Source organism: Herpailurus yagouaroundi, unplaced genomic scaffold, assembly GCF_014898765.1.
Source record: "Herpailurus yagouaroundi ecotype Mexico unplaced genomic scaffold, PumYag 197, whole genome shotgun sequence".
NCBI lineage: Eukaryota > Metazoa > Chordata > Mammalia > Carnivora > Felidae > Herpailurus > Herpailurus yagouaroundi.
The window spans coordinates 21,345,230-21,359,620 of NW_024412428.1; the positions used below are offsets into that span (position 1 = coordinate 21,345,230).

General features: G+C 41.4%; 1 protein-coding gene across 11 annotated transcripts in view; it reads left to right on the forward strand.

Moving 5' to 3' along the window:
* Positions 1-14,391, forward strand: part of RCBTB1 (RCC1 and BTB domain containing protein 1) — a 103,065-nt gene that overhangs the window by 68,213 nt on the left and 20,461 nt on the right. For 7 of the 11 annotated variants that reach the window (XM_040448364.1, XM_040448365.1, XM_040448366.1 and 4 more), the window contains 4 exons: positions 372-447; positions 563-729; positions 1,548-1,698; positions 11,677-11,843. In XM_040448364.1, the coding sequence (XP_040304298.1) occupies positions 604-729; positions 1,548-1,698; positions 11,677-11,843 (444 nt within the window). In that variant the 5' untranslated portion in view covers positions 372-447; positions 563-603. Of the gene's footprint in view, positions 1-371; positions 448-559; positions 730-1,547; positions 1,699-11,676; positions 11,844-14,391 lie in introns of those variants that run through there. The other 4 variants (XM_040448363.1, XM_040448372.1, XM_040448371.1 and 1 more) reach the window with 2 other exon arrangements.

Genomic DNA, 14,391 nt, shown 5'->3' on the forward strand with positions numbered 1-14,391 from the left:
TGGCTTTGTGTGGCAGTGATTTTCTACAAGAGATGGGGGTCTTTGAGTGTAACCTGGGGGTGGTGGTGGGAGAGTGGGGAGGTAGAGGTAACGATTCTGATTTGTAGAACATTCACGGTACACACACACTTTCCCTCTCCCTCTCTCTCAGGCAAGAATTCACCGTCTTAGACAAACTAGTATTGTAACCTTTATCTCAATATTCTAAGGAAAAAAATCCTGATGAGAGACCCTGGTTCTATCCAGTTAGCATGGTTTCTCTCCATTATTTGCTGTCTGGTTGCAAATAAGCATGTATGTAACAGATAAACACCGACTTTAAGTGGGCAAGACAAACAGCTGGTTCTAGCAAGTTGTACCTGTCATTGCAGGGAAGGGCCCAGGTTTGACCGTGGAGGAAGGATTGGACAGGTTGCTGGGGAAAGTGAGTGATCCATTCAACCAGAGGTAACTGTTTCTTTTGGAATTAGCTTTTATTTCCTTTTATTAACAGTGTCTTTTTTTTTTTTTTTAAGTTAGCATAGTGGTTGATTTTCCCTTGGTATTCTTTTTGTCGTAGCAGAGATGTCAGCTTATTTATAGGAATTACTTGAAGTCAGAGTCATGGTGGATGTAGGAAAGTGGCCAATCTTCACTCTGCTCTCACCTCAAGAAATTGCATCTATTCGGAAAGCATGTGTCTTTGGCACCTCAGCCAATGAAGCACTGTACGTTACTGACAATGATGAGGTAAGAATCTCTCAAAACCCAGAGTGTAATTTTAGGGGGTGAGCTTTAAAATGTGCAGTTTGGGGGCGCCTGGGTGGCGCAGTCGGTTAAGCGTCTGACTTCAGCCAGGTCACGATCTCGCGGTCCGTGAGTTCGAGCCACGCGTCGGGCTCTGGGCTGATGGCTCAGAGCCTGGAGCCTGTTTCCGATTCTGTGTCTCCCTCTCTCTCTGCCCCTCGCCCGTTCATGCTCTGTCTCTCTCTGTCCCAAAAATAAATAAACGTTGAAAAAAAAAAATGTGCAGTTTGAAGACCAAGAAAAGGTTGTGGCCAGTTGATCTTTCCAAAATGCAAGCTTACTCATATCGGTCTCTGTTTTGAAATATTTTCAGTGGAAGATCCATAGACACATTCATTTCACTTTCCCTGGTATGTTTTTTTGGTTCTTTATTCCCTTAGCCCTTACCTTTCCCACCAGTCTTTCTCCTACCAGTATCCTAGATGTATCCAGCAAGGCCCCCCTCCTTGTCTTCTGAAAAGGTTGTGGATAAAAGAACCTGAAATTCTAGAAGACCGTGTCTTTGATGTAATTTCTCTCTTCTTGCAGTTTCTTGATTTGATACCCCTCAACCCTGTACTAGTCTGAATTTCATAGTACAGCCAAACATTCTGCAACTGAAGTAATGTCAGCACAGGTTGAATTTTTCTTCATCTGATCAGTCTCTTTCTACCTACTGAGCTGTCACACTGAACTTGAGTGTGTCTTATTTTCAGGGTGGAGAGGGGAGCCTTTGTATAACTTTAGTACGAGTGATTCAGACAAAACTATTTGTTTTCTAGGTCTTTGTATTTGGACTGAACTATAGTAACTGTCTAGGAACTGGAGATAACCAGAGTACACTTGTACCCAAAAAGCTGGAAGCCTTATGTGGAAAGAAGATTAAAAGCCTTAGTTATGGGAGTGGACCACATGTTCTTCTCAGCACTGAAGGTAAAGAGGGAACAAAGTCAGCTTTTCAGTTTGTGAGAAATCAAGTATTGATTCTAAGCTAAGGGGAGATGGGGCCGTTTGAAATAATCTTGAATGGTTTATTTCTTAATTTCTGAGAACTGTACCAAACTGGTAAAAGTTAAACATTTCAGTCTAACTCTGGAACAGAGTACGGTTTGCAAATTAGGCAAACATTAGAATACTTACGTAAAGTTGTGGAAGATTAGATACAGCAGATGAAGTGGGCCTTCAGCCTAGTTTTTCACTGGTTTTATATTAGCAAGGGCAACTTTCAGGTTTTACTTGGTACATTTTTATAAAGACAACATAATGCTGATTTCCCTTTCAGTGTGTAGTTTCTGAACCTCAAATTTAAGAAATCTTAGTTTATTCCCTGACATTCATGTGTGTGCCATATGGAAAGAATGTAGGATAGATTCTTTTCCTTTTAATCTCTGCTTCCCCAAGATTAAGACTATACATTTCTTCTTTGGTAATTTATCCCCACTGTGGGCAACCAAAACTCTCTGAAAATAGGTTATTATATATAACCTATATCTTCCCTTTGAATTTTAAACGTGCTTAAAATTCACATTAACTCTTGTGGTCTCTCTAGCAGAGGCCCTCTGCTTTCTGTGGGGAAGTTTTCTGTTTGTTTCTCTGCTGGTCTCCAGACTGAGGAATCACAGCTTTCACAGCTTCCTCGGGTGTTGCCAGAGGTCTTAGTATTGAGCTTTTTAATTACCTCTAACTCCTATCTGAATGCACTCCAAGTTGTCTGGATCTGTCTCAAGCTGTGAGATCCAGATCTGAGAGTGATTGTCTAGTGAGAATATAACTGGTATTGAGCATAATGAGGTGATGATCTCACTTCCGTGTTGTGTAACCATGCTTTCTGGCATCACACTGGCTCTTTCAAGCGGTTACTACTTTGCTGACTGGTTCTGCTTGTCATCTGTTATGACCTAATGATTTGATTTTTTTCCTAACAAATATCAATCTTAACTAGTCATTGATTTCTGACTGTAAAAAACTGGGGCAGTTTTTTAGAGCAAACACACTAAAACATATGCATTTAAATTCTTGGTTTTCTACAAAGTGGTGACCTTAGGAAATTACAACTCTTGGAATTATTTTCAGAGTCAGAGCATACATACAGAGTTAACCATCTTGAGTGTTACAATAAAGATAAGCATACATAAACATAACATAAAAATATAAATATAATAACTGATTTTCTTGTGGGAATACTTTTCTTTTTTGTTAATTTTGATATGCCACTTACATATTTTAAACATGCTCTACATTCAGATGTATAGTACATATATTGTGCATGTTATATAGTCAAATAGTTTTAATTTGACTATATAGTCAAATAGTTGTAAAACAAATGAACACTTTAAACCATCAAATATTTTATGGCTTTTAGTAAAACGCAGAAGGACCTCTGCCTCACCCCTCTTCAGCTTAGAAACTGTTCTTCAGAAGGAACCACTTTTAACTCCTTCAGATGTTTAATCTCGTATTTTTAACATGCTTACAACTGTTCTTTCTGAATTTTCAATTTTAGATATTATCCTTCCACTTTTTATAATGGCAGATAGCAGTTGGCTTTATTTCCCCTTCCTTCCTTCCCCTGATCCTTTCAATATAGTGATATCACCATTTTAGTTAAATCGATATTTACATTAGTAGGACTCTGTAAGTGTGGTTTATAGCTGAACCATCGCCTTTCTGTACCACTGTTTGTTTTCCTGAGGTTCATTCACCCGTTTTTCTAAATGTCTGTCATTATGTGCAAACTGGTCTATACAGCAGTGTTGTGTCTCAGCACTTCTGAGCTCATCCAGATATCTCTGGAGCCCTCCGTCCCTGTGTTCCAGCCTGCCGCACGGCCGTCAGCCTAGAACTTCATTCACCATCATCGTGAACTTTGTCCTTTCTGGATGCCCTATTTCTTGTGTCCTGTGTCTTCCTCCTGGGATTATACCTTTATTTGAGTGAAACACTTTCTCTAGTAGCTTCCCAAGGAAGAGAGTGAGAGAAATCTTTGAGACGCTCTTAAAATGTCTTTATTTTATTCACGCAGATTGCCCATTGGTTTGGCTGGGCTTAAAATTCCTGATTGAAAATCCTATTTCCTCAGAATTTTGAAGTTATTGTGCCTCTTGAGTTTCAGGTTTCTTTTGAGATTCTGATGCCATTCTGACTTTAGCTGGGGTTTTTTGTTTATTTTTTGTTTTCTTGATTTTTTAAAATGTTTTTATTTATTTTTGAGACGGAGACAGAGCAGGGGAGGGGCAGAGAGAGGGGGAGACACAGAATCTGAAACAGGCTTCAGGCTCTGAGCTGTCAGCACAGAGCCCGACACGGGGCTCGAACTCACGGACTATGAGATCATGACCTGAGCTAAAGTCGGACGCTTACCGACTAAGCCACCCAGACGCCCCCACTTTAGCTGTTTTTGCATATGACTGTTTTTTCCTCTTTGGAAGCTTTAGAGATCTTTTCTTTGTTCCCAGTTTTCTGAAAAAATCATGGTTATGTACTCATGTAGATGATTTTTAATTTATTGTATTGATCATTCTGTTGACTTTCAGTCTGGAAATTCCTTCATTTCTCTAGAATATTTTCTTGTCATATTTCATGGGTAATTCCCCTTCTTTGTTTTCTCTGTTGTCTTCTTGGAATTTTTCTTAGAAGGAAGTTAGAGGATTCTGAACTGACCCTCTTAACTTACTTTTATTTTTGCTCCAATCTACTTTTTGGGAAATTTCTTCAGCTTTATCTTATACCTCTTCTCTCACATGTTCACATTTCTGCTGTTACATTCCCCCATTCTCTTTTTTGTTCTCTGAATGTGCCTTTCTAGAGCTTCGTGTCCTGCTTCATGGCCTCACTACATTCTCTGAGCTGGTATAGGTTACTTTCAAGTCATCCTCTGCTCTCTGCTTCCTTTTTTCCTCCCAGATTGCTTCTTTTTTGCTTTGGGCTCTGACTTTTCTTGTTAGAGGCTTTCTTTACGGGGCACTTAGTCAGGTGTCCAACTTGGGCTCAGGTCATGATCTCACGATTTGTGGGTTCTATCCCCACATTGGGCTCTGTGCTGACAGCTCAGAGCCTGGAGCCTGCTTCACATTCTGTCTGTCTGTCTGTTTGTCTGTCTCTCTCTCTGCCCCTTCCTCACTTGCACTCCCTCTCTCTCTTTCTCTCAAAAGTAAATAAACATTAAAAAAAAAAAAAAACCAAAAATTTGTGATCCTTGGTGGGCTGTCCACAGGTGGGACACAGGCCCTGATCTACATGCTGGGAATACTGGATTCATGGGTGGGGCTTGTCAAGCACTGAGTTTCACTTTAGGGAGATAATAACTGCTGCATTAGGGATGCTTCCAGTGTCACTCCCAATGTCAGTATATGAGCTTCCGTAGGGTGGAATCTTCCAGATTCCGGACCTGGATATGGGTTTTTTTTTTTTTTGCCAGCTTTCCATTAGCAGAGGAAGGGCAAGGATCTATCTCACTGTTCGGTACTGGACTTCCACTTCTGCTTTCCTCACTACAGTGCCTCACAGCTGTCTTCAGGGCTTCTTTAGATTATTCTCCTATCTCTTTTTTTTTTTTTTTTTTTGTCGTATTATGTGGGAGAAGGGAGGGAAGGAGGTTTGGGCAGAGGGAGAAGTTGGGCTGTAGTACAGTTACAGTAAGAAATTCACAGCTAGTAAGTGCTGTAGGCCTCTTGTCTTGTACAAGCTTCCTGACCCCACAGGAAGAGGATGAGGATTTGGGGTCTGACTGCTTCTGTTCTTAGTTACACTGGCCCTTAAATCATTTCCTTGTTGCCTACTTTCTCCAGTCCCTGGGCCTTCCCGAGATTCCAGGGCTGTGACTGGCTTCTTCTTTTGCAGATGTACGTGTCACCTTCTCTGGTTGGCTGTGTTACCACACCCACCTGCTTCCTATCTTCCAAAATTTTGTTGACCTCTCTCCAGTTGCATTTTCTTCTTTATTCTCTCTTTTTTTTAACCTTTTAATGTTTTATTTATTCTTGAGAGAGAGAGAGACACAGAGCATGAGTGAGGGAGGGGTAGAGAGAGAGGGAGACACAGAATCCGAAGCAGGCTCCAGGCTCCGAGCTGTCAGCACAGAGCCTGACGCGGGGCTCAAACTCACAAGCAGTGTGAGATCATGACCTGAGCTGAAGTCGGACACTTAACCGACTGAGCCACCCAGGCACCCCCCTTCTTTATTGTTCTTTTTGTCCTCAACTGTCTATGCCTTTTTTTTTCCCCCTTCACTATCGTTTCAGTAGGATTTGGGGACAGAATAAATTCAATTCTCCATGCTTTACTGACTTGTGAGCTATTTCTAAAAGACATTTTAGGAATGTTTTGATCAATACTACATTATTACATTGAAAATCTAGGATGTGAGAGCAATCTGGCTGTGACGTCTGTCACTGCATTGATTGCCAGAGTTGATACGGCTTATCTGGCTGGGTAGGCGGGCGTCCCCTTTTTCCCTTACCTGCTCCATGTGTGTGTCCCTCCCAAAGCTGGCACTTGGTGGAAGAGGACGACCTTCCCCGATGGAGGAGGTCCTTTCTTCAGTCAAGGGTATGCAGGTAGCTGTGCTCCCCTGCTAGAGCCTCCAGACAAGCTCTCAAGGTCCATTTGTAGGAGAACGTAGGGTAGTCAGGCTTCCAAGACTCCAGACATACCCAGATGAGGCGCTGCATGAGGCACCTTTAAAAAAAAAAAATCTACTCCCATCTGGTGACTACTCTGAAGATCTATATTCACTTAGTATTATTGCTTTACATACAGACCTAGGGCTTGAGGATTTTTTTGTCTTTTAAAGTAAGTTAAATTAGGTTACCTATAAAATTAGTTGTTTCTGATCACTTCTCCAATCCGTGTCCGGTCTCTGAAGGCCAGCTGCGTTCTCTTGAAGGCCAGAACCTCATGGGGTGCTTCTCTGTGCTGTCCCTTTCCCATGCTCTCCCCACTCCCCACTCTCCCTTCTAGCCTGGTATGGTTTCACTCTCATTGTTTGGTCATTTTGTTCACCTCTTGAACCTCAAGTGATCCTGAAGCTTCATCCCTTGTTTGTCAGAGATGGTGTGGCAAGAGTAGGGCTAGGCAAAGTGGGTGCTGGTGCCCAGTTGAATGGGGTTGCTTTGAAAGCTTCCCCGGGAAATTGGAACTAAGAGCCATCTCAAGAAGCTCACTTTTCCTATGCTTTATCAAGTGAAAAGGGAAGAAATATGTTCATACACTATTTTAAAATAGTAAACTGATATATTGAAGGTGATTGCCAGGTGCAAATCTGGAGAGGACTGATGGCTGAGAACAAGCAGCTGGCAGCAGTCCCAGCATCTGGGGAATAAGGTCCTTGATCCTGAGGGTCATCTGGGTGACCCTGCACAACGTTCACTCATTCTCTCCCCTGCAGTGCTCAGATCCATGGCTTCCTGTATGTTTGGGGTGTAGCTCCTCCAGGATTCTAGTGGGCCTCTTTTCCTAGGAAAGACTTCCTGGAAGACTGTTAGTGGGATGAATTACAGCCTCTGTGCTGCATGCAGCTGGTCTCATGGCCACAACTAATACTCATTGCCTCCCTCCTCCAGCACTCCTTTTAGATTCTCTTCACATTTGGCTAGCATGTGGCTCAGGGGGCTAATCTGAGTGTGTGATCCAGACTCTCATCCTTGAGGGTTACAGGCCCTTAACCATGCTGTACTCTGGCCATGGCTGCTGTACATTTCTGTTTACCAGTACTGTTGGGCAAATGTGCACCAAAAGCACCAAGTTTCACCTCCTTGCCAAGCATATTCCTCTCTTGCCTCCATTATATAATAGCAGTTCTACCTCTTTCTGCCAACTAGGTCAGTTGCCCCTGTCAGGAAGGGACTCCTCTTTTTTCCTGTTGGTTCTTTGACTGAGGGAAAGAACAGTCAGGCCCCTACAGAGGGCCTATGGCAGCCGTAACTTAAAGTTCAGTGGGATTCCTGCTGTGTTCCTAGTGGAAGTGTTTCTGCTTAGGGAACCAGGACTTCTAAACCTATAGAACCTACAATTGCAGGGGCAGGAAGCTCAGATTCCCCAAGTCGGTTGCTGGGAATGTTGGTCAGTTGGGTCACTCATATAATCCACTTTGGTTCCTGGATGCATGTATTCCACCTGTTAGGGACACAGCACCACGTAGTGGTCACTGAGTTAGAATCTGTGCCTGGAGCTTAGCATCCCATCCTCACACCATCTCATCTCCAGGCTGACGCATCAGCTGTGCCTTCAGCCAGCTTGTCATTGTTGTGTCAAGCTGACATCTTTTAGATGTTACAGTGTATGATATAGGACCAGGAACCCCATGGCCATGTGAGCACTGCTACATCTCTTTTGCTAATAAAGTGGATCCCTTGGTCTGAGGAGATATTTTGTGGAATCAAATACTCTGTGGATTAAATACCTCATATTGTTGTGCTAGCTGAGGCCTTGTGGGCAGGAAACATGTACCCCGGTTATATGTTGATTTCTGTTAATGTGAACAGCTGCTCTTTCCAGGATGAAACGGTCTGCTGGAGTCACCTTGATACCAAATACCTAGTTAGTTTCTGTAAAAGGGCGATTTTTTGTTGTTTTGTTTTTGCATTGTTTTTTTTTTTAATGGCACAGCAGGCATTTGGCGATGGTAGTAGCCGGGTTGAGTAGGAGTCCCTTCTTCTGAATTTGCATTTTCTTCCTAGGAGTGAAGTTGAGTGTCTTTTCATGTGGTTGAGTCATTCACATTTTTTTCCATTGTGCACCATCATCAATTCATATTTCTAGCAGGTTCTTGGTCTTTTTCTTTTGTACTTTTAAAAGCTCTTTTTGTAATAGAGATATTGTCTCTTAGTAATAATAAAGTAGAAATATTTCTCTTAATATTTAATTTTTTTCTTTGCCCATGTGTTTTCTATGTAAAGTTTAGAAAATATGTAGCTAGATTTATCACTCCTTTTGTTGCTTCTGATTTTGAATCATAGGAAAGTTTTCCCTATGCCCAGGTTATGGAGGAATTGACTAATTTTTTTCCTCCTAATTCTTATATGGTTTTATTTTCCACATTTAAATTTTTTTAATGTTTATTTATTTTATTATTATTATTATTTTTTAATGTTTATTTATTTTTGAGACAGAGAAAGACAGAGCATGAACAGGGGAGGGTCAGAGAGAGGGAGACACAGAATCTGAAGCAGGCTCCAGGCTCGGAGCTGTCAGCACAGAGCCCGACGCGGGACTCAAACCCACGGACCGTGAGATCATGACCCAGCTGAAGTCAGATGCTTAACTGACTGAGCTACCCAGGCGCCCCTAATGTTTATTTAATTTTGACAGAGAGAGAGAGAGAGAGAGACAGACAGACAGACAGACAGAGCATGAGTGGGGGAGGGGCAGAGAGAGAGGGAGACACAGAATCAGAAGCAGGCTCCAGGCTCTGAGCAAGCTGTCAGCACAGAGCCCCACGCGGGGCTTGAACCCACAGACTGGGAGATCATGACCTGAGCCGAAGTCGGACGTTCAACCGACTGAGCCACCCAGGCGCCCCTATTTTCCACATTTAAATTTTTGACTCATTAGGAAGTTACTATGTGATGAATGAATCTAATTTTTCAATCTGACACAGGTATCTCAACCCAATTTGTAAAAAGTCCTTTCTCCCGCAAATTATACAGCTTTTTTTTTTTAACTTTATTTTTTAAAATTTACATCCAAATTAGTATATAGTGATGCAATGATTTCAGGAGTAGATTCCTTAATTCCCCTTACCCATTTAGCCCATCCCCCCTCCCACAACCCCTCCAGCAACCATCAGTTTTGTTCTCCATATTTAGGAGTCTCTTGTTTTGTCCCCCTCCCTGTTTTTATATTATTTTTGTTTCCTTTCCCTTATGTTGATCTATTTTGTCTCTTAAAGTCCTCATATGAGTGAAGTCATATGATTTTTGTCTTTGACTAATTTCACTTAGCATAATACCCTCCAGTTCCATCCATGTAGTTGCAAATGGCAAGATTTCATTCTTTTTGATTACTGAGTAATACTCCATTGTGTATATATATATATACCATATCTTCTTTATCCATTCATCCATCGATGGACATTTGGGCTCTTTCCATACTTTGGCTATTGTTGATAGTGCTGCTATAAACATGGGGGTGTCCCTTCGAAACAGCACACCTGTATCCCTTGGATGAATGCCTAGTAGTGCAGTTGCTGGGTCGTAGGATAGTTCTGTTTTTAGTTTTTTGAGGAACCTCCATACTGTTTTCCAGAGTGGCTGCACCAGCTTGCATTCCCACCAACGATGCAAAAGAGATCCTCTTTCTCAGCATCCTTGCCAACATCTTTTGTTGCCTGAGTTGTTCATGTTAGCCATTCTGACAGGTGTGAGGTGGTATCTCATTGTGGTTTCGATTTGTATTTCCCTGATGATGAGTGATGTTGAGCATTTTTCATGTGTCAGTTGGCCATCTGGATGTCGTCTTTGGAGAAGTGTCTCTTCACCAAATGACATAGCTTTCATTTCTTTATGCAATTGGTTTATTTCTAGAACTTCAGTTTCATTCCACTGGTTTTTCTGTCTTTGACCTAGTATTAATTTTAGTTTTAGGCATTTTTTATAGGTTTTAATAACTGGTAGAGCTGTCTTCTTGCTTCTTTTCTTGGAGTTTTTCTATTCTCATTTGTTCTTCCCAATGAACTTTCTAATCAGTTTGTTTAGCTCCAAAAAGTAACTTATCATTTCATTCCTTTTATTTTAAATTTACCAATTTACAGAGGAAAAACTAGTACCTTTATGATACTGAGTTTTATTATCCGAGAACAAGGTATGTATTTCTATTTGTTCAAGTCTATTTTTCTGTCTCTTAGGAATGAAAACACTCATAGGTTTGGACATTTCTATCGCCTGATATAACTTTACCGTGATATTGTGGATCTTCTTTAGGTATTACACTTTTTCAATCTATGGCCTCATCCTTCTTAGGATGAAATTTCCCATTTATGGTTTCTGTCTTAATTTCTGTAATAGGGAAGACCTCTTGTGAGCCACACATAATCAAATTCTAGATTAGATAATCAGAAACCTACTTAATTATGAGTACCTTTCCCCTGGTTGCTCAGGGACCATTTCAGTGAGTTAGCAGCCTCATGGTAACACTTGGATTCCTGCTCTTGCTCTCAGATACCATTATTTCCAGGTCTAGATTGTCCTTAACAGGTCAGGATGTTTTACTACCATGGGAAAGACATGAAAAGAGTGTATAACTTGAGGGTATCTACTCTTGATACTTAGGCATGCTATGTGAGGAAATGCATGAAACATTGGTACTTCTACAGAGGACACAAAACCGAAAAGTTACTTCTGTCAGAATCCCAAAAAGATAAAGTCATTAGAGAGAAATTGAGCCAGATTTGATGCCAGTAATAGTCTGTTTGAGAGAAGCTTTTGGATTTTTGTATGTAGTATATACAAAAAGTATACCTCTTTTCCTCTGTACTTTGTGAGGGAGAGTCTCTCTCACTCTCTCACAGACACACGAACGGTTCCCTGATTTTTGGCAAAATGATAGTTAAGATTAGTGTTAAGCTTTCTTATGTCTTCTACTTTTTGCTTGGTACCTGACACAGAAACCACTGAGATGAATCAGTGTGTTCAGGAAGTCTAATTTTTGTATATATAAACTGACTTTTGACCATAAAGCTGATCTTATTTCTTTGCTTGTATTAAGTCCTTGCTTGAATGATTTTACATTTGTCTATCCTGTTTTCTCATTTGTCCTTCTTTCCTTTACCCCTCATCAGTGGTTACTCTATAGGGAGAAGGAGGCAATGGAAGGAAACGAAGGTTGGAGAATGAGTTGTGTAAAGTCTGGGAAAGAAAGTACAGGGGTTACCATTCCTTCCTGAGTTGATTCTTTGTGTGTGGCCGTCTTGTATAGATGGAGTTGTTTATGCCTGGGGCCACAATGGATATAGCCAGCTTGGGAATGGGACGACCAACCAAGGCATTGCTCCCATCCAAGTCTGTACCAATCTCTTGATCAAGCAAGTGGTTGAAGTAGCTTGTGGCTCACATCATTCAATGGCTCTGGCAGCTGATGGAGAGGTAAGTGCCCTGCTTTTATTCTTTTTTTTTTTTAAACATTTATTCATTTTTTGATAGAGACAGAGAGTGAGTGAAGGAGGGGCAGAGAGAGAGGGAGACACAGAATCTGAAGCAGGCTCCCGGCTCTGAGCTATCAGCATAGAGCCCGACGCGGGGCTCGAACTCCCGGACCGCGAGATCGTGACCTGGCTGAAGTCGGACGCTTAACCGACTGAGCCACCCAGGCGCCCCTATTCTTTATTTTTAAATTGTGGTAAAATACACATAATATAAAATTTGCTGTCCTAGCCATTTTTAAGAATTGTGGAAACCAGACCTCAGGATTTGTGAGGACTGCTTTCTGCAGTGGCTTTGTCATCTGCCTGGATTATTGCCATGGTCTCTTTAACCACTTAAATGGTTAGGATGGCAAATTATATATGTATATATTTTTATATCCATTGTGATTTATCGAATGTCAGTTCAGTAACATTAAGTACATTGTTATGTAGCCCTCACCACCAGCCATCTTCAGAACTCTTTATTTTGCAAAGCTGAAGCTGTACCTCCTGAATGGTGACTCTCCACTCCCAGCACCTGTGACCACCGTTCTGTCTTCTGTCTCCATGAGTGACTACTCTAGGGACTTCATATGAGTGGAATCATACAGTGTTCGTGTGGTTATGACTGCCTTATTTCACTGGGCATAATGTCCTCAGGGTTCATGCATGTTGTAGCACGTGACAGAACTTCCTTCATTCTTAAGACTGAATAATATCCCATTGTGTGTATATGCCATATTTGTTTGTTCATCTGTTGGGTATTTGGGTTGTTACCAACTTCTGGCTATTGTGAAAGTGCCTTTTAAAAAAATAAAATCATGACCATATTTGTATTTGGTATAGTGTAAACATAGCAGCCCTGTGCACAGCTAAAAACATGTGGGGACACACTCTTTTTCTGTGTGATCAGGACCACTCTTTTGATAACAGATTTCAGCCTCAAGGCAGTTGAGTCCCCTGCTCTTCGCTAAGACGACAAATCAGATGTGTATGACAGTGTTCTGTACTTTTGTTTTTTTTAATGACCCCCATCAGTTAAGGTCTGTTTTGTTTTCAGTAATAGTAATGATGTCATAGAAAATAACTTTACCAACATTCCAGTAGGTGCTGTACCCCACCAAGTTAAGGTTGCTCATCTTATTGATTCTACTTTCTAATGTTTCATCTCATTTTGTTTCTATTCATCTATGTAATCATAGGTCAGGTCTTGCTATCTGCCTGGGCTATTGCCATGGTCTCTTTTGTTCCATAGCATTTTATTTTTATTTTATTTTATTTTATATTTTAGTTCATTTCATTTCATTTATTTTTAGAGAAAGAGAGCATGAGCAGGGGAGAGGGGCAGAGGGAGAGAGAGAGAGAGAAAGAGAGAGAGAGAGAGAGAGAATGAATCTTAAGCAGCCTCCACATTTAGCATGGAGCCCAATGTGGGGCTTGATCCCATGAACCACGGGATCATGACCTGAGCCAAAATCAAGAGTTGGACGCTCAACCGACTGAGCCACCCAGGCACACCATCTGTTTTATTCCGTAGCTTTTTGATTGGTCTACCTGTCAAGTATCACCTCTGTGCCCCCTGTGATTTCTGAAACAGAGATCATACTGTTCACTTGTTTAGAATCCCTCAGTGTTGTTAACAGTGATTTTACTATGTAGGACAGGATATGGGTGAAGAAACCAGAGAAGCGGAGGGAGATAAAGGTTTCATGGCTAGGATGTGCTAGACCTACGCCTAGCACCCAGGTCTTAGGCCCTAAATCCACTGTTTGCTAGTCTGTTTTTAGTTAGTGGAACCCCAGTCCCCGTTTTTAAAATGAAAGGCAGCTGCGTTACAAGGGAGCTTGGGATATTTGAGAAGTGCCAGGAGAATGGTTAGTTAAAATTAGAATTCCCTAATTTGTACAGCCTGGATTCCTTGTTTATTTTAACTGTAAGTATATGTTACTTTGGGTAATTGTGCTAAATATTTGCATTATTATTCTAGATATTCCTGTGAATCCACTTTGAGGAAGTTTTGCAGTTATTTCTTTGTTCCTGTGAAATGAACCTATAGTGCGTATTCTTTTAAACCTCAGCTGTAGGTTTTATTATTGTCGCCTGGGGCAGTATCAGACAGGTGAGGGGAGATAGGAAGTGCGACACAAGAAAGAATCATGGAAGCCACACCTCATGAGGTGTGAGGACCACTTCCTGCAGGCAAATGAAAGGGATGGGTCCTTAGAAATTTTCCTAGTCTTGGAGGAAGTAATTGCCTGGGCTGCCAGCAGCCCCTCCCCTAATTCTCTCTGGTCACACTTTTGTTTGATAGGGTCAGTTGGTAATTAACTTGAGGTGGTTTTTTGTTTTTCATCTTTGTTACTAGATTTTAACAAGCTCAAAGCTCTATCTCTAGAATTCTGTGTTTCTAGAATTCTGGTTTTCACACTATGGCAAATCACAGGCAGGATGCATTTGAGGAGGGGAGCTGCTTAGAGCTGACAGGCAGCAAATGAGAACTGAGAGAAAAT